Source organism: Canis lupus, chromosome X (genome assembly GCF_048164855.1).
Source record: "Canis lupus baileyi chromosome X, mCanLup2.hap1, whole genome shotgun sequence".
NCBI lineage: Eukaryota > Metazoa > Chordata > Mammalia > Carnivora > Canidae > Canis > Canis lupus.
Window position 1 is genome coordinate 73538477 of NC_132876.1, and position 26436 is coordinate 73564912.

The 26436-nt window shown below is 39.0% G+C and overlaps 1 protein-coding gene across 5 annotated transcripts in view; it reads right to left on the reverse strand.

Moving 5' to 3' along the window:
• The window catches only part of HEPH (hephaestin), a 110595-nt gene that overhangs the window by 58570 nt on the left and 25589 nt on the right, over window positions 1–26436 (reverse strand). For all 5 annotated transcript variants that reach the window (XR_012026073.1, XM_072815273.1, XM_072815272.1 and 2 more), the window contains exon 9: window positions 8990–9121. Coding sequence is in view for 4 of the 5 variants with exons in the window: in XM_072815273.1 (XP_072671374.1) it covers window positions 8990–9121 (132 nt within the window). In the remaining variant the exon portion in view is untranslated. The remainder of the gene's footprint in view (window positions 1–8989; window positions 9122–26436) is intronic.

The window sequence follows — 26436 nt, forward strand, 5'->3', positions numbered from 1 at the left end:
GGTGTCAGACTGGATAAAAAAGCAGGACCCATCTATTTGATATCTACAAGAGACTCATCTTAGACAGAAGGACACCTCCAGCATGAAAATAAAAGGTTGGAGAACCATTTACCATTCAAATGGTCCTCAAAAGAAAGCAGGGGTAGCCATCCTTATATCAGATAAACTAAAATTTACCCCGAAGACTGTAGTGAGAGATGAAGAGGGACACTATATCATACTTAAAGGATCTATCCAACAAGAAGACTTAACAATCCTCAATATATATGCCCCGAATGCGGGAGCTGCCAAATATATCAATAAATTAATAACCAAAGTTAAGAAATACTTAGATAATAATACACTTATACTTGTTGACTTCAATCTAGCGCTTTGTACACTCGATAGGTCTTATAATCACAACATCTCCAAAGAAACGAAAGCTTTAAATGATACAGTGGACCAGATGGATTTCACAGATATCTACAGAACTTTACATCCAAACTCACTGAATATACATTGTTCTCAAGTGCACATGGAACTTTCTCCAGAATAGACCACACACTGGGTCAAAAATCAGGTCTCAACCGATACCAAAAGATTGGGATCGTCCCCTGAGTATTCTCAGACCATAATGCCTTGAAATTAGAACTAAATCACAACAAGAAGTTTGGAAGGACCTCAAACATGTGGAGGTTAAGGACCATCCTGCTAAAAGATGAAAGGGTCAACCAGGAAATTAAGGAAGAATTAAAAAGATTCATGGAAACTAATGAGAATGAAGATACAACCGTTCAAAATCTTTGGGATGCAGCAAAAGCAGTCCTAAGGGGGAAATACATCGCAATACAAGCATCCATTCAAAAACTGGAAAGAACTCAAGTACAAAAGCTAACCTTACACATAAAGGAGCTAGAGAAAAAACAGCAAATAGATCCTACACCCAAGAGAAGAAGGGAGTTAATAAAGATTCGAGCAGAACTCAACGAAATCGAGACCAGAAGAACTGTGGAACAGATCAACAAAACCAGGAGTTGGTTCTTTGAAAGAATTAACAAGATAGATAAACCATTAGCCAGCCTTATTAAAAAGAAGAGAGACAAGACTCAAATTAATAAAATCATGAATGAGAAAGGAGAATCACTACCAATACCAAGGAAATACAAACGATTTTAAAAACATATTATGAACAGCTATACGCCAATAAATTAGGCAATCTAGAAGAAATGGACGCATTCCTGGAAAGCCACAAACTACCAAAACTGGAACAGGAAGAAATAGAAAACCTGAACAGGCCAATAACCAGGGAGGAAATTGAAGCAGTCATCAAAAACCTCCCAAGACACAAGAGTCCAGGGCCAGATGGCTTCCCAGGGGAATTTTATCAAACGTTTAAAGAAGAAACCATACCTATTCTCCTAAAGCTGTTTGGAAAGATAGAAAGAGATGGAGTACTTCCAAATTCGTTCTGTGAGGCCAGCATCACCTTAATTCCAAAACCAGACAAGGACCCCACCAAAAAGGAGAATTACAGACCAATATCCCTGATGAACATGGATGCAAAAATTCTCAACAAGATACTGGCCAATAGGATCCAACAGTACATTAAAAAAATTATTCACCATGACCAAGTAGGATTTATCCCTGGGACACAAGGCTGGTTCAACACCTGTAAAACAATCAATGTGATTCATCATAGAAGCAAGAGAAAAACCAAGAACCATATGATCCTCTCATTGGATGCAGAGAAAGCATTTGACAAAATACAGCATCCATTCCTGATCAAAACTCTTCAGAGTGTAGGGATAGAGGGAACATTCCTCGACATCTTAAAAGCCATCTATGAAAAGCCCACAGCAAATATCATTCTCATTGGGGAAGCACTGGGAGCCTTTCCCCTAAGATCAGGAACAAGACAGGGATGTCCACTCTCACCACTGCTGTTCAACATAGTACTGGAAGTCCTAGCCTCAGCAATCAGACAACAAAAAGACATTAAAGGCATTCAAATTGGCAAAGAAGAAGTCAAACTCTCCCTCTTCGCCGATGACATGATACTCTACATAGAAAACCCAAAAGTCTCCACCCCAAGATTGCTAGAACTCATACAGCAATTCGGTAGCGTGGCAGGATACAAAATCAATGCCCAGAAGTCAGTGGCATTTCTATACACTAACAATGAGACTGAAGAAAGAGAAATTAAGGAGTCAATCCCATTTACAATTGCACCCAAAAGCATAAGATACCTAGGAATAAACCTAACCAAAGAGGTAAAGGATGTATACCCTCAAAACTATAGAACACTTCTGAAAGAAATGGAGGAAGACACAAAGAGATGGAAAAATATTCCATGCTCATGGATTGGCAGAATTAATATTGTGAAAATGTCAATGTTACCCAGGGCAATATACACGTTTAATGCAATCCCTATCAAAATACCATGGACTTTCTTCAGAGAGTTAGAACAAATTATTTTAAGATTTGTGTGGAATCAGAAAAGACCCCGAATAGCCAGGGGAATTTTAAAAAAGAAAACCATATCTGGGGGCATCACAATGCCAGATTTGAGGTTGTACTACAAAGCTGTGGTCATCAAGACAGTGTGGTACTGGCACAAAAACAGACGCATAGATCAGTGGAACAGAATAGAGAATCCAGAAGTGGACCCTGAACTTTATGGGCAACTAATATTCGATAAAGGAGGAAAGACTATCCATTGGAAGAAAGACAGTCTCTTCAATAAATGGTGCTGGGAAAATTGGACATCCACATGCAGAAGAATGAAACTAGACCACTCTCTTTCACCATACACAAGGATAAACTCAAAATGGATGAAAGATCTAAATGTGAGACAAGATTCCATCAAAATCCTAGAGAAGAACACAGGCAACACCCTTTTTGAACTCGGCCATAGTAACTTCTTGCAAGATACATCCACGAAGGCAAAAGAAACAAAAGCAAAAATGAACTATTGGGACTTCATCAAGATAAGAAGCTTTTGCACAGCAAAGGATACAGTCAACAAAACTCAAAGACAACCTACAGAATGGGAGAAGATATTTGCAAATGACATATCAGATAAAGGGCTAGTTTCCAAGATCTATAAAGAACTTATTAAACTCAACACCCAAGAAACAAACAATCCAATCATGAAATGGGCAAAAGACATGAACAGAAATCTCAGAGAGGAAGACATAGACATGGCCAACATGCACATGAGAAAATGCTCTGCATCACTTGCCATCAGGGAAATACAAATCAAAGCCACAATGAGATACCACCTCACACCAGTGAGAATGGGGAAAATTAACAAGGCAGGAAACAACAAATGTTGGAGAGGATGTGGAGAAAAGGGAACCCTCATACACTGTTGGTGGGAATGTGAACTGGTGCAGCCACTCTGGAAAACTGTGTGGAGGTTCCTCAAACAGTTAAAAATAGACCTGCCCTACGACCCAGCAATTGCACTGCTGGGGATTTACCCCAAAGATACAGATGCAGTGAAACGCCGGGACACCTGCACCCCGATGTTTCTAGCAGCAATGGCCACGATAGCCAAACTGTGGAAGGAGCCTCGGTGTCCAATGAAAGATGAATGGATAAAGAAGATGTGGTTTATGTATACAATGGAATATTACTCAGCTATTAGAAATGACAAATACCCACCATTTGCTTCACCGTGGATGGAACTGGAGGGTATTATGCTGAGTGAAGTAAGCCAGTCGGAGAAGGACAAACATTATATGTTCTCATTAATTTGGGGAATATATATAATAGTGAAAGGGAATATAAGGGAAGGGGGAAGAAATGTGTGGGAAATATCAGAAAGGCAGAACGTAAAGACTGCTAACTCTGGGAAACGAACTAGGGGTGTTGGAAGGGGAGGAGGGCAGGGGGTGGGAGTGAATGGGTGACGGGCACTGGGGGTTATTCTGTATGTTAATAAATTGAACACCAATAAAAAAAAAGAATGATGGCCTGTATCTCTAATTTAAAATGTGTGATTCAATAATTTGTTTAGATTGGTGATTCTAAATTAAGATATGACTATGTACAATATTCAACCTACTATTAAAAAAAAGCTTGAGATTCGTCAAAAAAAAAAAAAAAAAAAAACTTTGGGATACAGCAAAAGCAGTCCTGAGAGAAACACATCGTAATACAAGCATCCATCCAAAAACTGGAAAGAACTCAAATATAAAAGCTAAACTTATACCTAAAGGAGCTAGACAATAAACAGCAAATAGATCCTACACCCAACAGAAGAAGAGAGTTAATAAAGATTCGATCAGAACTCAATGAAAAAGAGGCCAGAAGAACTGTGGAACAGATAAAAAAAAAAACAGGAGTTGGTTCTTTGAAAGAATTAATAAGATAGATCAACCATTAGCCAGCCTTATTAAAAAGAAGAGAGACAAGACTCAAATTAATAAAATCATGAATGAGAAAGGAGAGATCACTACCAACAGCAAGGAAATACAAACGATTTTAAAAACATATTATGAACAGCTATATGCCAATAAGTTAGGCAATCTATAAGAAATGGACGCAGTTCTGGAAAGCCACAAACTACCAAAACTGGAACAGGAAGAAATAGAGAACCTGAACAGGCCAATAACCAGGGAGGAAATTGAAGCAGTCATCAAAAACCTTCCAAGACACAAAAGTCCAGGGCCAGATGGCTTCCCAGGGGAATTGTATCAAACGTTTAAAGAAGAAACCATACCTATTCTACTAAAGCTGTTTGGAAAGATAGAAAGAGATGGAGTACTTCCAAATTCGTTCTATGAGGCCAGCATCACCTTAATTCCAAAACCAGAGAAAGACCCCACCAAAAAGACTTATAGACCAGTCCCTGATGAACATGGTTGAAAAATTCTCAACAAGATACTAGCCAATAGGATCCAACAATACATTAAGAAAATTATTCACCATGACCAAGTAGGATTTATTCCTGGGACACAAGTCTGGTTCAACACTCGTAAAAACAATAAATGTGATTAATTATATCAGCGGGAGAAAAACCAAGAACCATATGAACCTCTCAATAGATGCAGAGAAAGCATTTGACAAAATACAGCATCCATTCCTGATCAAAACTCTTCAGAGTGTAGGGATAGAGGTAACATTCCTCAACATCTTAAAAGTCATCTACGAAAAGCCCATAGGAAATATCATTCTCAATGGGGAAGCACTGGGAGCCTTTCCCCTAAGATCAGGAACAAGACAGGGATGTCCACACTCACCACTGATGAAAGAATATGTGACCTCCAAACCAGCTCTAGTACTCAACAGAGTACTAGAAGTCCTAGCCTCAGCAATCAGACCACAAAAAAAATTAAAGGCATTCAAATTCCTAAAGAAGTCAAACTCTCCCTCTTCGCCGATGACATGATACTCTACATAGAAAACCCAAAAGACTCCACCCCAAGATTGCTAGAACTCATACAGCAATTTGGCAGTGTGGCAGGATACAAAATCAATGCCCAGAAGGCAGTGGCATTTCTCTACACTAACAATGAGACTGAAGAAAGAGAATTTACATTTACAATTGCACCCAAAAGCATAAGATACCTAGGAATAAACCTAACCAAAGAGGTAAAGGATCTATACCCTCAAAACTATAGAACACTTCTGAAAGAAATTGAGGAAGACAGAAAGAGATGGAAAAATATTCCATGCTCATGGATTGGCAGAATTAATGTTGTGAAAATGTCAATGTTACCCAGGGCAATTTACACGTTTAATGTAATCTCTATCAAAATACAATGGACTTTCTTCAGAGCGTTGCAACAAATTATTTTAAGATTTGTGTGGAATCAGAAAAGACCCTGAATAGCCAGAGGAATTTTAAAAAGAAAACCATACCTGGGGGCATCACAATGCCAGATTTCAGGTTGTACTACAAAGCTGTGGTCATCAAGACAGCATGGTACTGGCACAAAACAGACACCTAGATCAGTGGAACAGAATAGAGAATCCAGAAGTGGACCCTCAACTTTATGGTCAACTAATATTCGATAAAAGAGGAAAGACTATCCACTGGAAGAAACAGTCTCTTCAATAAATGGTGCTGGGAAAATTGGACATCCACATGCAGAAGAATGAAACTAGACCACTCTCTTTCACCATACACAAGGATAAACTCAAAATGGATGAAAGATCTAAATGTGAGACAAGATACCATCAAAGTCCTAGAGGAGAACACAGGCAACACCCTTTTTGAACTCAGCCACAGTAACTTCTTGCAAGATACATCCACGAAGGCAAAAGAAACAAAAGCAAAAATGAACTATTGGGACTTCATCAAGATAAGAAGCTTTTGCACAGCAAAGGGTACAGTCAACAAAACTAAAAGACAACCTACAGAATGGGAGAAGATATTTCCAAATGACATATCAGATAAAGGGCTAGTATCCAAGATGTATAAAGAACTTATTAAACTCAACACCAAAGAAACAAACAATCCAATCATGAAATGGGCAAAAGACATGAACAGTAATCTCACAGAGGATGACATAGACATGGCTAACACACACATGAGAAAATGCTCTGCATCACTTGCCATCAGGGAAATACAAATCAAAACCACAATGAGATACCACCTCACACCAGTGAGAATGGGGAAAATTAACAAGGCAGGAAACCACAAGGCAGGAAACCAGAGGATGTGGAAAAAAGGGAACCCTCATACACTGTTGGTGGGAATGTGAACTGGTGCAGCTACTCTGAGAATACTGTGTGGAGGTCTCTCAAAGAGTTAAATGGAGACCTGCCCTACGACTCAGCAATTGCACTGCTGGGGATTTACCCCAAAGATAAAGATGCAATGAAACGCCGGGACACCTGCACCCCGATGTTTCTAGCAGCAATGTCCACAATAGCTAAACTGTGGAAGGAGCCTCGGTGTCCATCGAAAGATGAATGGATAAAGAAGATGTGGTTTATGTATACAATGGAATATTACTCAGCCATTAGAAATGACAAATACCCACCATTTTCTTCAACGTGGATGGAACTGGAGGGTATTATGCTGAGTGAAATAAGTCAATTGGAGAAGGACAAACATTATATGGTCTCATTCATTTGGCAAATATAAATGTTGGTTAAAGGGAATAGAAGGAAAGGGAGAAGACTTGGGTAGGAAATATCAGAAAGGGAGACAGAACATGGAAGACTGCTAACTCTGGGAAACGACCTAAGGGTGGTGGAACGGGAGGCGGGCGGGGGGTGGGGGTGACTGGGTGGCGGGCACTGGGTGTTATTCTGTATGTTGGCAAATTGAACACCAATAAAAAATAAATTTATTATTAAAAAAAACTTATTTGTATTACTTCTCACTTGAAAACATATTCCTGATTACTGTTTAAAATGTACAGAAGGGGCAATCAGGTGGCTCAGCATTTTAGCACTGCCTTCAGCCCAGGGCCTGATCCTGCAGACCTGGGATCAAGTCCCACGTCAGGATCCCTGCATGGAGCCTGCTTCTCCCTCTGCCTGTGTCTCTGCCTCTCTCCCTCTTAAAAAAAAGAAAAACACAAGCACTAAGTTTGAAATTCCTTAAATGGACACAAGCTATGGTCAAGAGATGCATAGAAATTATATTTAAAAAATTTAAACCTAGTCGTAAGATTTCTGGGTCATAAGGTAATTCCTTCTTTCACTTTTTGAGGAACCTCATACTATTTTCCATAGTGCCTACAGCAGTTTTCATTCACACTAGAGGGAAAGAGCATTCCACATTCTCCATATTCTTGCCAACACCTGTTGTTTCTTGGTTGCTAATTTTAGCCATTCTGACAGGTATGCAATGATATCTCATTGTAGTTTGATTTGTATTTCTCTGATGAAGAGTGATGATGAGCATCTTTTCATGTCTCTGTTGGCTGTCCAGATGTCTTATTTGGAGAAATATCTGTTCGTGTTTATTGCCCATTTCTTAACTGGATTATTTATTTTTTTGGTGTTGAGTTATGTAAACTGTATATATTTGGGATACTAACCCTAAAGGCTATATATGAAAAAACCCCACAGTGAACATCATACTCCATGGGGAAAAACTGAAAGCTTTACACACAAAGTCAGAAACAAGATAAACATATCCATTCTCAGTACTTTTATTTAACATAGTACTGGAAGTTCTAGTCACAGCAACTAGACTGCAAAAGGAAATAAAAAGTATGCAAGTTGGTAAAGAAGAAGTAAAACTTTTTCTATTGCAGATGACATACTATAGCAATATTTATATTTATATTTATATTTATATTTATATTGCAATACATATAACACCAAAATCTACAGGAACTGATCAATTAATTCAGTAATCATAGGATGCAAAATCAATGTGAAGAATTCTAATGCATCTTTATACACTAATAATGAAGCAGCAGAAACAGAAATTAAGAAAATAATCCCATTCATAATTGCACCAAAAATAATAAGAACCTAGAAATAAACCTAACCAAAGAGGTGAAAAAACTGTTCTCCAAAAACTATAAAACACAAATGAAAGAAATTGAAGATGACACAAAAAAAAATGGAAAGACATTCCATGCTCATAGATTGGAAGAACAAATATCATTAAAAGTCAATCAGGACTGCACCTGGGTGGCTCAGCTGGCTAAACATCTGACTTTGGCTCAGGGCATGATCTCAGGGTCTTGGGATTGAGCCCCATGCCAGGCTCCTTGCTCAGTGGGGAGTCTTCTTGTCCCTCTGCTCCTCCCCCACTCATGATATCTCTTTCTTTCAAATAAATAAATAAAATTTTTTAAATGGTACAACTTAAAAAAATAACATAAAATGTCAATCATCATATATTTAAATATATTTAAAGAATGTGTCTCTTATTGAGCACAGTTCTGCTTCATTATATCATGCATTCATTTAATAACATCCATGCAGGACAATCAATTCTGTTTCCTCTCTCATTCCTCCCTTATATATTTTTCCTCTAGAGCTACCTGTTATTACCTGCAGCTCATATTAGTTGGAAACCCTGCTTGCTCACCATCATTGTACACAGTTCCCTCGTAGTCTTTTTCATAGAAGACTCCATGAGGCTGTATGCTGAATGGTTGGGAAGCGCGGTTGTAAAAGATCACCTGGATGGTGTCACCCACCTCAGCCCGGATCACTGGCCCTGCAAGATAGGAAGGAGAGACAATGGAAATAAAAACAGGGATCACCAGGGAGGATGGAAACAAAATAGGAAGGAGGGGAAGAAAGGGGAAGATAAAAAGATAAAGAAACCCTCTCTTTGCAATCATAATAATCCCTTCCAAGTGTATTACAATTTATGTTTATAAAAAGCACCTTAAAATCCATCATCTCGTTTTGATCTTCAAACATCATACACAGGGCAGGAGATATTTTCATTTTACAAATAAGGAAACTGCAGCTCAGAGAAGTGGAACTGATTTTTCCAAATTCAAATAGCTGGTTGGGAACAGAATCAGGACATAAATACAGGGCTTTCTCCCACCTCACTCTCAGGTTCAATCCTATTTCCCCTACATTTATTTCTCCTCTCCCCATAGCTACATTTTCTGATAGGATCCACCTAAATATCTGATCTTGCCTCAATCTTAAATCAATTCTGAACACATAAAGTTATTATGTCTATAATAACTACCTGAACTCGGTAGTTGAGCCATGATTCCTGGAGTTATCTTTGTTCCACAACTCAGCACTTCTGACCTATTTTGGGTCACCTTTGAAATTAACCAGAAATATTAAGACAATACAATACCCTGAGCATTTATGCTGGCCCAAATCCTACTTCAGTTTTTTTGGCTTGTTTTCTACTCAATTTCCATACCTAATGCTTCACCTCTGATCCAAAAAGCAAATGAAAAAGAAAACATTGCATAGCAAAACATGAGATGTCATAGAAAATGTGTTAAGGGTGAAATTTATAGCTATTAATATTCACATTAAAAAAGATCTCAATCAATAACCTAACTTTAGTACTTGAGGAATTAGGAAAAGAAATACAAAGTAAACCTGTAGATGGAAGGAAATAATAAAGACTAGCACAGAGATAAATAAAATACAGAATAGAAAAACAATAAAGAAAATCAATAAAACCAAAAGTCGGTTCTCTGAAAAGATCAACAAAATTGATGAACTCTCAGTGAGATGGACTATGAGAAAAGAGAGAAGATTCATATTACTGAAATCAGAAATGAAAAGGAGGACAGTACTACCAATTCTACAGGAATAAAAAATAAGATAGTTTGAAAAATTATACACCAACAAATTGGATAACCTAGATGAACAGAGTCCCAGAGTAGAAAACCTACCAAGACTAAAGAATAAAGAAACAGAAAATCTGAATCAAATTATAACTAGCAAGGAGATTTTTTCTTTATTTTAATATTTACTTCATAACAGTGTAGGTAACATACAGAGTTATAATAGTTTCAGGGGTACAATATAATGATTCAACACTTTCCTACATCTAGAACTTATCACAATAAGTGTCCTCCTTAATCCCATCACTTATTTCACCCATTCCCCCCCAACCTCCCCTATGGTAAGCATCAGTTTGTTGTCTACAGTAAAGAGTCTGTCTTGTGGTTTGCCTTTCTCTTTCTCTTTTACTTTTCCTTTGCTCCTTTGTTTTATTTCTTAAATTCCAGATGAGGGAAATAATATGGTATTTATCTTTCTCTGACTGAACATTTTTCATTTAGTATTATTTTCTCTAGCTCCAACCATGTTGGTGCAAATGGCAAGATTTCATTCTTTTTTCTGGATGAGTAACATTCCATTGTGTATATATACCACCTCTTCTTCCCTTGATGGACACCTGGGCTTCTTCTTTAATTTGGCTATAATAATGCTTCTATAAACTTAGAAGTGTGTGTAGTCCTTTGAATCAGTCTTGTATTTTGGGGATAGATACTGCGTAGTGTGTTTACTGGATTGTGGGGTAGTTCTATTTTCAACTTTTTGAGGAAACTCAATAGTATCTTCCACAGTATCTGCACCACTTTGCATTTCCACCAACAGTGAAAAAGGGGTACCTTCTCTCCAAATCCTCGCCAACACTTGTTTCTTGTGCTGTAAATTTCAGCCATTCTGACAGGTATGAGTTGCTACCATATTGTAGTTCTTTTTGTTACTGTTTTGCCTTTTTACTTTAATTTTTTAGTTTTAAATTTAAATTCATAAATAAATTTAAATTCAATTAACATATAATGTATTATTAGTTTCAGATGTACAGTTCAATGATTCATCAGTCTTTCATATAATTCCTAGTGTTCATTATATCACTGTAGTTTTTTAAAAGATTTTATTTATTTATTCATGAGAGACACAGAGACAGAGGCAGACATAGCCAGAGGGAGAAGCAGGCTCCATGCAGGGAGCACAATGTGGCACTCAATCCTGGAACTCCAGGATCATGACCTGAACTGAAAGCAGATGCTTAACTGACCAATCCAGGTACCCCTATTATGCCCATTTTTAATTGGCATCTTTGTTTTTTGAGTTTTGAGTTGTATAAGTTCTTTATATATTTTGGATACTAATCCTTTATTGGATAAATCATTTGCAAATATCTTCTATCATTCTATGAGTTTCCTTTCAGTTTTCTTGACTGTTTGCTTCATTGTGCAGAACCTTTTTATTTTGATGTAGTCCCAATTGTTTATTTTGCTTTTTTCTCCCTTGCCTGAGGAAACATATGTAGAAAGAAGTTGCTACTGGAAATGTCAAAAAGGTTACTTCCTGTGTGCTTCTAGGATTTTTATGGATCTAGGTCTCACATTTAGGTCTTTAATCCACTTTGAATTTATTTTTGTATATGGTGTTAGAAACTTGTCTGGTTCCATTCTTTTGCATGTAGCTGACCAGCTTTGCTAATACCATTTGCTGAAGAGATGGTCTTTTTAAACGGGGACAGTCCTTTAAGCAAATGGTGCAGGGAAAACTGGGCTACTACATGCAAAAAAATAAATAAATAAAGCTGGACTCTAATTTAATACCACATAAAAATTTAACTTAAAAAATATTAAGACCTGACTAGAAAGAACTCACCATAAAAGAAAGAATCAGAAACAGTACAATTACAGTTACAGAATTTGGATTACAATTTGATGTCAGAAATCCAATTCAGAAGAACAATTATAAAGCTACTTGTGGCTCTGGAAAAAAGCATAAAGGAATCAAGAGACTTCATGACTGCAGAATTTAGATCTGATCAGGCTAAAATTAAAAATCAATTCAATGAGATGCAATCCAAACTGAGGTCCTAACGACAAGGGTTTATGAGGTAAAAGAAAGGGTGAGTGAATAGAAGACAAGTTGATGGCAAAGAATGAAGGTGAGGAAAAAAGAGAAAAACAAATTAAAGACCATGAGGAAAGGTTAAGGGAAATAAATGACAGCCTCAGAAGGAAAAATCTACATTTAACTGTGGTTGCAGAGGGCGCCAAAAGGGACAGAGGACCAGAAAGCATACCTGAACAAAACATAGCTGAGAATTTCCCTAACTTGGGCAGGAAAACAGGCATTCACATCCAGGGGATAGAGATATTCCCCACTAAAATCAATAAAAAACCATTCAACACCTCGACATTTAATAGTGAAACTTTCAAATTCCAAATATAAAAAGAAAATCCTTAAAGCAGCAAGAGACAAGAGATCCCTAACTTATATGGGGAGAAATATGACTAACAGCAGACCTCTCCAAAGAGACCTGGCAGGCTAGAAAGGGCTGTCAGGATATAGTCAGGGTCTAAATGAGAAGGACATGAAGCCAAGAATACTTTATCCAGCAAGGGTCTCATTCATAATAGAAGGAGATATAAAGAGCTTCCAAGATAGGCAGAAACTGAAAGAATATGTGACCACCAAAACAGTTCTGCAAGAAATATTAAGGGGGGGGATCTCTGGGTGGCTCAGCGGTTTAGCACCTGCCTTTGGCCTGGGCGCGATCCTGGAGTCCTGGGATCGAGTTCCCCGTGGGGCTACCGGTGTGGAGCCTGCTTCTCCCTCCTCCTGTGTCTCTGCCTATCTCTCTCTCTCTATGTCTATCCTGAATAAATAAAAAAATAAATCTTTAAAAAAAGAAATATTAAGGAGAACTCTAAAATACAGAGGAAGTACAAAGAAATAATCTACAAAACAGGGACCTGAATAGGTATTATGATGACACTAAATTCATATCTTTCAATAATAACTCTGAACGTGAATGGGTTTAACGATCCCATCAAAAGATGCAGGGTTTCAGGCTGGATAAAAAAGCAAGAGCCACCTATTTGCTGTCTACAAGAGATTCCTTTTAGACCTAAGGACACATATAGCTTGAAAGTGAAAGGTTGGAGAACCATTTACCATTCAAATGGTCCTAAAAAGAAAGGAGGGGTAGCAATCCTCAGATCAGAAAAATTAGTTTATCCCAAAGACTGTAGTAAGAGATGAAGAGGGACATTATATCATACTTAAAGGATCTATCCAACAAGAGGACCTAACAATCATCAATATTCATGTCCCTAATGTGGGAGCTGCCAAGTATATCAAGAAATTAATAACCAAAGTAAAGAGATACTTAGATAATAATACATTGATGCTAGGAGACTTCAATACGGCACTTTCTGCAAATGACAGATCTTCTAAGGAAACATCTCCAAAAAACAAGAGCTTTAAATGATACACTGGACCAGATGGATTTCACAGATATTTACAGAAATTTACATCGAAATGCAACTGAAAACACAGTCTTCTCAAGAGCACATGGTACTTTCTCCAGAATTAGACCACAGACTGAGTCACAAATCAGGTCTTAACTGATACCAAAAGATTGGGATTCTCTCTTGCATATTTTCAGATCATAATGCTTTGAAACCTGAACTCAGTTACAAGAAGAAATATGGAAGAAATTCAAACTCATGGAGGTTAAAGGCCATCCTGCTAAAAATGAAAGGGTCAACCCTTTTCCTAAAGGGAAATTAGAGAAGAATTAAAAAGATTCATGGAAACTAATGAGAATGAAGATACAACCCTTCAAAATCTTTGGGATACAACAAAAGCAGTCCTCAGAGGTATATATATATATATATATATATCACAATACAAGCATCCCTCAAAAAACTGGAAACAACTGAAATACACAAGCTAACCTTGCCCCTAAAGTAATGGGAGAAAGAACAGCAAATAAACCTACATCAAGGAGAAGAGAGATAATAAAGATTCAAGCAGAACTCAATGAAATAGAGACCAGAAGAACTGTGGAACAGATCAAGAAAACCAGGAGTTGGTTCTTTGAAACAATTAACAATATAGATAAAACATTGGCCAGCCTTATTAAAAACAAAAGAGAAAGGCTCTAATTAATAAAATCACAAATGAAAAAGGAAGGATCATCACCAATACCAAGGAAATACAAATGATTTAAAAACCATACTGAGGGGGGGCACTTGATGAGATGAGCACTGGGTGTTATGCTATATGTTAGGAAATTGAACTCCAATTAAAAATATGTATAAAAATAAAAAAATTAAATTAAATTAAAAAATAAAAACCATACTATATGCAGCTATATGCCAATAAATTCGGCAATCTAGAAGAAAAGGACGCATTTCAGGAAAACCACAAACTACCAAAACTGGAACAGGAAGAAATAGAAAACTTGAACAGGCCAATAACCAGGGAGGAAATGGAAGCAGTCATCAAAAACCTCCCAAGACACAAAAGTCCAGGGTCAGATGGCTTCCCAGGGGAATTCTATCAAAAGTTTAAAGAAGAAACCATACCTATTCTACGAAAGCTGTTCGGAAAGATAGAAAGAGATGGAATACTTCCAAACTCGTTCTATGAGGCCAGCATCACCTTAATTCCAAAAGCAGACAAAGACCCAACCAAAAAGGAGAATTATAGACCACTATGCCTGATGAACACAGATGCAAAACTTCTCAATAAGATACTAGCCAATAGGATCCAACTGTACATTAAGAAGTTATTCACCATGACCAAGTGGGATTTATCCCTGGGATGCAGGGCTGGTTCAACACACATAAAGCAATCAAGGTGATAGATCCTATCAACAAGAGAAAAAAACAAGAGCCATAAAATACTCTCAGTAGAGGGCAGAGAAAGCTTTTGACAAAATACAGCATCCATTCCTGATCAAAACTCTTCAGAGTGTAAGGATAGAGAGAACATTCCTCAGCATCTAAAAAGCCATCTACGAAAAGCCCACAGCAAATATCATATTCAATGGAGTAACACTTGTTGCCTTTCCCCTAAGATCAGGAATATGACAGGGATGTCCACTCTCACCTCTCCTATTCAACATAGTACTAGAAGTCCTAGCCTCAGCAATCAGGCAACAAATAAGAAATAAAATGCATTCAAATTGGCAAAGAAGTCAAACTCTCCCTCTTTGCAGATGACATGATTCTGTACATAGAAAACCCAAAGACTCCACCCCAAGATTGCTAGATCTCCTACAGCAATTTGGCAGTGTCGCAGGATACAAAATCAATGCCAAGAAATCAGTGGCATTTCTATACACTAACAATGAGACTGAAGAAAGAGAAATTAAGGGGTCAATCCCATTTACAATTGCACCCAAAAGCATAAGATACCTAGGAATAAACCTAACCAAAGATGTAAAGGATCTCTACCCTAAAAACTATAGAACACTTCTGAAAGAAATTGAGGAAGACACAAAGAGATGGAAAAATATTCCATGCTCATGGATTGGCAGAATTCATATTGTGAAAATGTCAATGCTACCCAGGGCAATTACACATCGAATGTAATCCCTATCAAAATACCATGGAGTTTCTTCACTGAGTTGAAACAAATAAACTTAAGATTTGTGTGGAATCAGAAAAGACCCCGAATAGCCAGAAAAATATTGAAAAAGAAAACCATAGCTGGGGGCATCCCAATGCCAGATTCCAGGTTGTACTACAAAGCTCTGATGAAGACAGACAACAAAGTAGGAAAGACTATCCACTGGAAAAAGGATAGTTTCTTCAATAAATGGTGCTGGGAAAATTGGACAGACATGTGCAGAAGAATGAAACGAGACCATTCTTTTACACCATACCCAAAGAGAAACTCAAAATGGATGAAAGATCTAAATGTGAGACAAGAGCCCAACTAAACTCTAGAGGAAAACACAGGTAACACCCTTTGTGAAGTTGGCCACAGCAACTTCTTGCAAGATACTTCTATGAAGGCAAGGGAAACAAAAGTAAAAATGAATTACTGGGACTTAATCAAGATAAAAAGCTTCTCCGTAGCCAAAGAAACAGTCAACAAAACTAAAAGACAGCCTACAGAATAGGAGAAGATATTTGCAAATGACTATGAAATAAAGAGCTAGTATCCAAGATCTATAAAGAACTTATTCAACTCAACAGCAAAGAAACAAACAATCCAATCATGAAATGGGCAAAAGACATGAACAGAAATCTCACAGAGGAAGACATAGACATGGCCAACAAGCACATAACAAAATGCTCTGCATCACTGGCCATCAGGGAAACACAAGTCAAAACCACAATGAGATACCACTTCACACCAGTGAGAATGTTTGAAATTAACAAGCCAGGAAAGAACAAATGTTGGAGAGGATGTGGAGAAAGGGGAACCGTCTTGCACTGTTGTTGGGAATGTGAACTGGTGCAGCCACTCTGGAAAACTGTGTGGAGGTTCCTCAAAGAGTGAAAAATATAACTACTCTATGACCCAGCAATTGCACTGCTGGGGATTTACCCCAATGATACAGATGCGGTCAAACGCTGGGACACCTGCATCCCAATGTTTATAGCAGCAATGTCCACTTTAGCCAAACTGTTGAAGGAGCTTTCAGTGTCCATCGAAAGATGAATGGATAAAGATGTGGTCTATGCATACAATGGAATATTCCTCAGCTACTAGAAAAAACAAATACCCACCATTTGCTTCAACGTGGATGGCACTGGAGGATATTATGCTGAATTAAGTAAGTCAATCAGAGAAGGACAAAAATTATATGTTCTCATTCATTTGGGGAATATAAAAAATAGTGAAAGGGAATAAAGGGGAAAGGAGAGAAAATGAGTGGTAAATATCAGTGAGGGTGACAGAACATGAGGCACCTAACTCTGGGAAATGAACAAGGGTTGGTGGAAAGGGTGGTGGGCAGGGGGTTGGGGTGACTGGGTGATGGGCACTGAGGTGGGCACTTGACAGGATGAGCACTGGGTGTTATGCTATCTGTTGACAATTTGAACTCCAATAAAAAATAAATAAAATTTAAAAAAATAGATTAAAAAATAGATTAAAAACCTGGGGAGAGGATTAGTTACGATGGCAGATGAGTAGGGGACCTCTACCTCATTCCTGAAATTTAGCTAGAAAATTATCAAATCATTCTGAACACCTATAAAATCAATCAGAGATCTGAGAAAAGAAATGCTGCAATTCTACTAATAGAAAAGCAACCACTTTTTGGAAGGGAGGAGGTACAGAGACATGAATATAGAGAGATATATTGAAGGATACAGCATCAGGGAGATAGCTGGCTTAACAAAAATAAACCAAAGTATTATAAGCAGCAGAATGCAAAATCAGAATTTCAGAAGTCTGCTACATCTGGGACATCCCTTAAAGGTGCTCAGGTGACAAAGAGGGGTGGAATCCCAGGTGGGATAGCAAGGTCTGTGGATCCCCAAGGTCACAAGAATAACGGTTATTCCTGAGTGTGGCAGAGTTCCCAGGCATTAGAGTGGGAAAGCTGGCCAAAAACAGGGAGTCTAAGCAATGGCTTTCTGCTCAGTGATGCCATAGACTATGAATTACTGCATGGTGGAACAACTGCTCTCTTGGCATGGGCCCAGGAAAAGGCAGATGTACAGAGAGACCTGCCTCCCACCCCAGGGGGGATCAGCAGGGACCTGCACAGCAAGAGTCCATAAAATTGGGAGACTTGAAACTCAGTTGCATGCCTCAGATAAAAACACTCAGTTTTTAGGCTAAGTGAAGGGGATCTGTGGGTGGCTCAGCAGTTTAGTGTCTGCCTTCAACCCAGGGCGTGATCCTTGGGTCCCGGGATCTGGTCCCACATCGTGATCCTGGAGTCCCTGGATTGAATCCCACATCAGTCTCCCAACATGGAGGCTGCTTCTCCCTCTGCCTGTGTCTTTGCCTCTCTCTCTCTCTCTCTCTCTCTGTGTGTGTGTGTGTGTGTGTGTGTGTGTGTGTGTGTGTCATGAATAAATAAAATCTTTAAAAGAAAAAGGCTATGTGAACAGAATTCTCAGGGAAGCCAGGGAGACATTGGGATGCTTCTCTGTGAGTACTGACTGAAGAGTAGGATGCACAAACTTTCAGCTCTAGGCCTAGAGAGTGGGGTGCTGCCATTTTCATCCTGCCCATCAGTGCTGAAAGCCTTCAGAAGGGAGCAAAACAGCAGCACATGGTGGAATCCAGAGCCACTTATAGGGACCCCAGTCCCCCAGCACTGGAGGCACATTTCCACAGCTGCAAGCATATCTGAGGATAACCTCAACAGGTGCCTCCCTCAGAAGACCAGCAGGAACAAGTGGCTGCACCAAATTTACAGAACATAGCTAAAAACACCAATTCTTGGGAAAGTAGTATATAGCATTAAAAAAAATCTTTAGTCTTTCAGTTTTATTTTTGATCTATTGTCTTATTTTTTTCAATTCTATAAAAATGATTATAAATATACTAGCTGGGCTTGAAAATGCATAGAACACGAGTAAGAATCCTTTACTGTAGAAATCAAAGAACTAAAATCTAATCAAGCTGAAATTTAAAATTCTATTACTGTGATGAAGTCACAAATGGAGGCACTAAAAGCAAGGATAAATGAGGAAGAAGAGATAGTCAGTGATATAGAAGATAAAATGATGACAAATTAAGAAGCTGAGAAGAAGAGAGAAAGACAATTACTGTATCACAAAGAGAGACTTAGAGAACTCAGTAATTCTATAAAGTGAAGAATATCCAGTTAATAGGGGTCTCAGAGGATGAGCAGGAGGGCAGAAGGTTTACTTGAACAAAATATAGCTGAAAAGTTCCCTAAACTAGGAAAAGAAACAGGCCTTCAAATCCAGGGGGCACAGACAACCTCTCTCAAAAATCAGTAAATATAGGTCAACACTTCGACGTATAATAGTGAAGCTTGCAAACTTCAGAGATAAAGAAAAAATCCTGAAAGCAGCTCGGGACAAGAGATCCTTAACCTACAAGGGTAGGCACATAAGACTTGAAGCAGATCTGTCCAGGGAGACCTGACAGGTCAGAAAGACTAGTATGATATATTCAGCATGGTAAATGGGAAAAAATATATGGCCAAGAATACTTTATCCAGCAAGGCTGTAATTCAGAATAGAAGAGGTAAAGAGTTTCCAGGACAAAACAAAACAAAAACAATAACTAAACTAAAGGAATTTCTGAACACTAAATCAGCCCTGCAAGAAATATTAAAGGGGATCCTTTGAGTAAAGAGAGAGCCCAAAAATAACAAAGAACAGAGACAATCTACAGAAAAAGTGACTTTACAGGTAATAAAATGGCACTGCATTCATATCTTTCAATAATCACTTTGAATGTAAATGGACTGAATGTCCAATCAAAAGACATACAATTTCAGACTGGATTTTAAAAGAAGAAGAAAAAAGGAGAAGGAGAAGGAGAAGGAGGAGGAAGAGGAGGAGGAGGAGGAGGAGGAGGAGGAGGGGAAGAAGAAGAAGAAGAAGAAGAAGAAGAAGAAGAAGAAGAAGAAGAAGAAGAAGAAGAAGAAGAAGAAGAAGAAAAGAAGCAGCAGCAGCAGCAGCCCCATCAATATGCTGGCTACAAGAGACACGTTTTAGATCCAAAGACACCACTAGATTGAAAGTGATGTGGTAGAGAAACACTTATCATGCTAATGGACATGGACATCAAAAGAAAGCTGTATTTGAAATGCTTATATCAGAAAAACTAGATTTTAAGCCAAAGACTGTAATAAGAGATGAAAGAGTACACTATATCATAACAAAAGGATCTGTCCAACAAGAACATCTAACAGTTGTAAATATTTATGCCCCCAACATGGGATCAGCCAAATATACAAACAAATTAATAAGAAAATTAAAGAAACACATTAATAACACAGTGATAGTAGGGGGCACTAGCACCCCACTCACAGCAATGGACAGATCATCTTAACAGAAGATAACCAAGAAAACAAGGGCTTTGAATGACACACTGGACCAGATGGACTTAACAGATATATTCAAAGTACAGAATATACAGAATATATATTCTTCTTGAGTGCCATGGAACATTCTCCAGAAAACATCACATACTGGGTCACAAATCAGGTCTTAACCAGTACAAAAAACAGATTATACCATGCATAAATTTCAGAACACAATGCTTTAAAATTTGAAGTCAATCACCAAAAAAAAATTGGAAGGAACACAAATATATGGAAATTAAAGAGCATCCTACTAAAAAATGAATGACTAAAGCAGGAAATTAAAGAAGAATTTAAAATATACATGGAAGCAAATAAAAATGAAAATCTGGTAGTTCAGATCTTTTGAGATGCAGCAAAGGCAGTCCTAAGAAGCAAGTATATAGCAATATAGGCCTTTCTCAAGAAACAAGAAAAGTCTGAAATATACAACCTAACCTTACACCTAAAGGAACTGGTAATAGAACAACAAATAAAGTCTAAACCCAGCAGGAGAAGGGAAATAATAAAGATTAAGGCAGAAATCTTAGATATATAATTTTTTTAAAAAGTAGAACAGATCAAAGAAACTAGGAGCTGGTGCTTTGAAAGAATTAATAAGATAGATAAAACTCTAATGAGCCTATCAAAAAGAAAATAGAAAGGGCCTAAATAAAATCATGAATGAAAGAAGAGAGATCATAACCAACACTGCAGAAATACAGATAATATAGGAGAATATTATGAGTTATTATGTACCAACAAATCAAATATGGAAGAAATTGATTCATTCCTAGAAACATATAAACTATGAAAGCTGAAACAGAAAGAAATAGAAAATCTGAACAGACCCATAACCAGCAATTAAATTGAATTAGTAATCAAAAATCTCCCAGCAAATGAAAGTCCAGGGTTGGATGGTTTCCCAGGGGAATTCTACCAAACACTTAAAGAAGAATTAATATATATTTTTCTGAAGAGTTTTTAAAAAGTAAGAATGGAACTCATTCCAGACTCATTCTACTTGATCCCAAATATCCCCACCAAAAATGAGATATCCTATGTCCACATCCCTTATGAACATGGATGCAAAAATTCTCAACAAGATACTGGCTAATAGCATCCAACAGTACATTAAAAGGACTATTCACCATGACCAAGGATTTATTCCTGGGCTGTAAGGTTGGTTCAACATCCACAAGTCATTGTGATTCACTACATTACTAAAAGAAAGGATGGAAACACGATCCTTTCAACAGATGCAGAAAAAACACTTGACAAAATACATAATCCTTTCTTTTTTAAAAATGTATTTATTCATGAGAGAGAGAGAGAGAGAGGCAGAGACAGAGGGAGAATCAAGCTCCACACAGGGGGCCTGATACAGTACTCGATCCTAGGACCTCAGGATCACACCCTGAGCCAAAGGCAGATGCCCAAACCTGAGCCACCCAGGCATCCCTACAATTTCCTTTCTTGATAAAAAAAACTCTCTGCAGCGCAGGGATAGAAGAAACATACCTCAATAACATAAAAGCCATATATGAAAAGCCTGCAGTGAATATCATTTTCAATGGGGAAAAATTGAGAACATTTCCCCTGATGTCAGGAAAACGACAAGGATGTCCACTCTCACCATTCTTATTCAACATGGTACTGGAAGTCCTAGGCTTAGCAATCAGACAACAAAAAAGTAAAAGACATCTAGACTGGCAAAGAAGAAGTCAAACTTTCACTCTTCACTCTTCAATATGATACTCTATAGAAAACCCAAAAAACTCTACCCAAAAATTTCTAGAACTGATACAGGAATTCAGCAAATCACAGGATATAAAATCAGGGCACAGAAGCCAGATGCATCTCTATACAGTAACAATGAGGCTGAAGAAGGAAAAATTAAGGAATGGATCCCACTTACAATTACAACAAAATCCATAAGATACCTAGCAAGAAACCCAACCAAAAACGTAAATGATCTGTACCCTGAAAACTACAGAAAAATTATGAAATATTTTGAGGAAGACACAAAGAAATGGAAAAATATTCCATGCCCATTGACTGGAAGAACAAATACTATGAAAATATCTATGCCACCCAAAGCAATCTACACATTCAATGCAATCTCTTTCAAAATACTCAGCATTTTTCATAGATCTGGGGCAAACAGTTCTAAAATTTGCATGGAACCACGACAGACCCCACAGAGTCAAAGCAATATTGAAAAAGAAAAGCAAAGCTGGGGACTCCTGGGTGGCTCAGAGGTTGAGCATCCATCTTTGGCTCAGGGCATGATCCCAGAGTCCTGGGATCGAGTCCCACATCGGGCTCCTTGCATGGAGCCTGCTTCTCTCTCTGCCTCTCTGTCTCTGTCTCTGTCTCATAAGTAAATAAATAATCTTAAAAAAAAGAAAAGAAGAGTTAAAGGCATCACAGTTCTGGACTTCACATTATAATACAAAGCTATAGCAGTCAAGACAGTATGATGCTGGCACAAAAATAGACACATGGATCAACAGAATAAAAAATCCAGAAATGGACTCACAACTATAAGGTCAACTAATCTTTAACAAAGCAAGAAAGAATATCCAATGGAAAAAAAAAGACACTCTCTTCAACTAATGGTGTTTGAAAACTGGACAGCAACATAAAAAAGAGTGAAACCGGATCACTTTCCTAAACCATACACAAAAACAAATTCAAAATAGATGAAAGATCTAAATGTGCATGAGGAAACCATCAAAATTCTAGATGAGAACACAGGCAGTAACCTCTTTGACAATAGCTATAGAAACTTATTTGATGTGTTTCCTGAGACAAGGGAAATAAAAACTAAAATAAGCTATTGGGACTTAATCAAGATAAAAAGTTTTTTCACAGTGAAGGAAACAACAAAACTAAAAGGTAACCTATGGAATAGGAGAAGACATTTTCAAATGACATATCAGATAAAGGGTTAGCATCCAAAAATCTATAGAGAACTTATTAAACTCAACACCCTAAAAAAATCCTGTCAAGAAATAGGCAGAAGACATATAGATATTTCTCCAAAGAAGACATACAACTGGCCAACAGACACGTGAAAAAGGGTTTAATACCACTTGGCATCAAGGAAATATAAATCAAAACCACAATGAGGTACCACCTCATACCAGCCAGATTTCCTAAAATGAACAACTCAGGAAACAACATCTATTGGTGAGGATGTGGAGAAAAAAACCTCTTACACTGAATTCAAACTTGTGCAGCCATTCTGGAAAACTGTGGAGATTCCTCAAGAAGTTAAAAATAGAGCTACCCTACAATTTATCAACTACACTACTAGGTATTTATCCAATGGATATAGACCTAGTAGTTTGAAGGGGCACCATGCAGCCCAATATTCATAGCAGCAATATCCAGAATAGCCAAAATATGTAAAAGCCCAGATGTTCATCGATGGATGAATGGATAAAGAAAAAGCGGTATGTAAACAATGGAATATTGCTCATCTATCTAAGGAATGAAATCTTGCTATTTGTAACATTATGTTTGGAAATAGAGGGTATTACGCTAAGTGAAATAAGTCAGTCAGAGCAAGACAAATAGCATATGATTTCACTCATATTTGGAAGGAATTTTTCCTTCTGGAAAAATAAAAGGAAAGCAGAGAGGGAGGCAAACCATAAGAGACTCTTAACTTGGAGGAGGAGCAAGATGGCGGAAGAGTAGGGTCTCCAAATCACCTGTCTCCACCAAATTACCTAGAAAACCTTCCAATCATCCTGAAAATCTATGAATTCGGCCTGAGAATTAAAGAGAGACCAGCTGGAATGCAACAGTGAGGAGAGTTCGCGCTTCTATCAAGGTAGGAAGACGGGGAAAAAGAAGTAAAGAAACAAAGGCATCCAGGGGGAGGGGCCCCGCGAGGAGCCGGGCTGAGGCCGGGGCGAGTGTCCCCAGGACAGGAGAGCCCCGTCCCGGAGGAGCAGGAGCTGCACCGACCTTCCCGGGCGGAAAGGGGCTCGTGGGGAGTTGGAGCAGGACCCAGGAGGGAGGGGGTGCCCCCGGGTTCTCCGGGACAGTAACAGAGCAACTGCGCCCCCAAGAGAGTGCGCCGAGCTCCCTAAGGGCTGCAGCGCGCACGGCGGGACCCGGAGCAGCTCGGGGGGGGCTCGGGGGCGGCTCCGCGGAGGGGGCTGCACGGCCCTGGGAGCAGCTCAGAGGGGCTCGGGCAGAGGAAGAAGCTCCGTGCGGAGGGGGCTGCGCGGCCCCGGGAGCAGCTCGGAGGGGCTCGGGCAGAGGAAGAGGCTCCGTGCGGAGGGGGCTGCGCGGTTCCAGGAGCAGCTCGGAGGGGCTCGGGCGGCAGCTCCGCGGAGGGGGTTGCGCGGCCCGGGAGCGCGAATCCAACAGCCCAGGCTCCGGAGCACAGGGCGCCGGGACACAGCCCAGGATCCGGCCTCCCCCGGGACAGGCAGAGGCCGGGAGGGCCCAGGACAGCAAGGACGCTCCTGCCCCCAGCTGAGCAGATCAGCGGCCCCGCCCAGGAGCCTCCAGGCCCTGCAGACGGAGTTCCTGCCGGAGCTGAATCCAGGTTTCCAGAGCTGCCCCGCCACTGGGGCTGTTCCTCCTGCGGCCTCACGGGGTAAACAACCCCCACTGAGCCCTGCACCAGGCAGGGGCACAGCAGCTCCCCCAACTGCTAACACCTGAAAATCAGCACACAGGCCCCTCCCCCAGAAGACCAGCTAGACTGACAACTTACAGGAGAAGCCAAGGGACTTAAAGTACACAGAATCAGAAGATACTCCCCGGTGGTTCTTTTTTTTGTTTTTGTTTTGTTTTGTTTTGTTTTGTTTTGTTTGGCTTTTTGATTTGTTTCCTTCCCCCACCCCCCTTTTTTTCTCCTTTCTTTTTCTTTCTCTTTTTCTTCTCTCTTTTTTTTCGTTTTTTTTCTTCCCTTTTTTTCTCTTTCTCTTTTCTTTCCTTCTTTCTCTCCTTTTTCTCTTTTTCCCAATACAACTTGCTTTTGGCCACTCTGCACTGAGCAAAATGACTAGAAGGAAAACCTCACTTCAAAAGAAAGAATCAGAAACAGTCCTCTCTCCCACAGAGTTACAAAATCTGGATTACAATTCAATGTCAGAAAGCCAATTCAGAAGCACTATTATACAGCTACTGGTGGCTCTAGAAAAAAGTATAAAGGACTCAAGAGACTTCATGACTGCAGAATTTAGAGCTAAACAGGCAGAAATTAAAAATCAATTGAATGAGATGCAATCCAAACTAGAAGTCCTAACGACGAGGGTTAACGAGGTGGAAGAACGAGAGAGTGACATAGAAGACAAGTTGATAGCAAAGAGGGAAACTGAGGAAAAAAGAGACAAACAATTAAAAGACGAGGATAGATTAAGGGAAATAAACGACAGCCTGAGGAAGAAAAACCTACGTTTAATTGGGGTTCCCGAGGGCGCCGAAAGGGACAGAGGGCCAGAATATGTATTTGAACAAATTCTAGCTGAAAACTTTCCTAATCTGGGAAGGGAAACAGGCATTCAGATCCAGGAAATAGAGAGATCCCCCCCTAAAATCAATAAAAACCGTTCAACACCTCGACATTTAATAGTGAAGCTTGCAAATTCCAAAGATAAAGAGAAGATCCTTAGAGCAGCAAGAGACAAGAAATCCCTGACTTCTATGGGGAGGAGTATTAGGGTAACAGCAGACCTCTCCACAGAGACCTGGCAGGCCAGAAAGGGCTGGCAGGATATATTCAGGGTCCTAAATGAAAAGAACATGCAACCAAGAATACTTTATCCAGCAAGGCTCTCATTCAAAATGGAAGGAGAGATAAAGAGCTTCCAAGACAGGCAGCAACTAAAAGAATATGTGACCTCCAAACCAGCTCTGCAAGAAATTTTAAGGGGGACTCTTAAAATTCCCCTTTAAGAGGAAGTTCAGTGGAACAGTCCACAAAAACAAGGACTGAATAGATATCATGATGACACTAAACTCATATCTCTCAATAGTAACTCTGAATGTGAACGGGCTTAATGACCCCATCAAAAGGCGCAGGGTTTCAGACTGGATAAAAAAGCAGGACCCATCTATTTGCTGTCTACAAGAGACTCATTTGAGACAGAAGGACACCTACAGCCTGAAAATAAAAGGATGGAGAACCATTCACCATTCGAATGGTCCTCAAAAGAAAGCAGGGGTAGCCATCCTTATATCAGATAAACTAAAATTTACCCCAAAGACTGTAGTGAGAGATGAAGAGGGACACTATA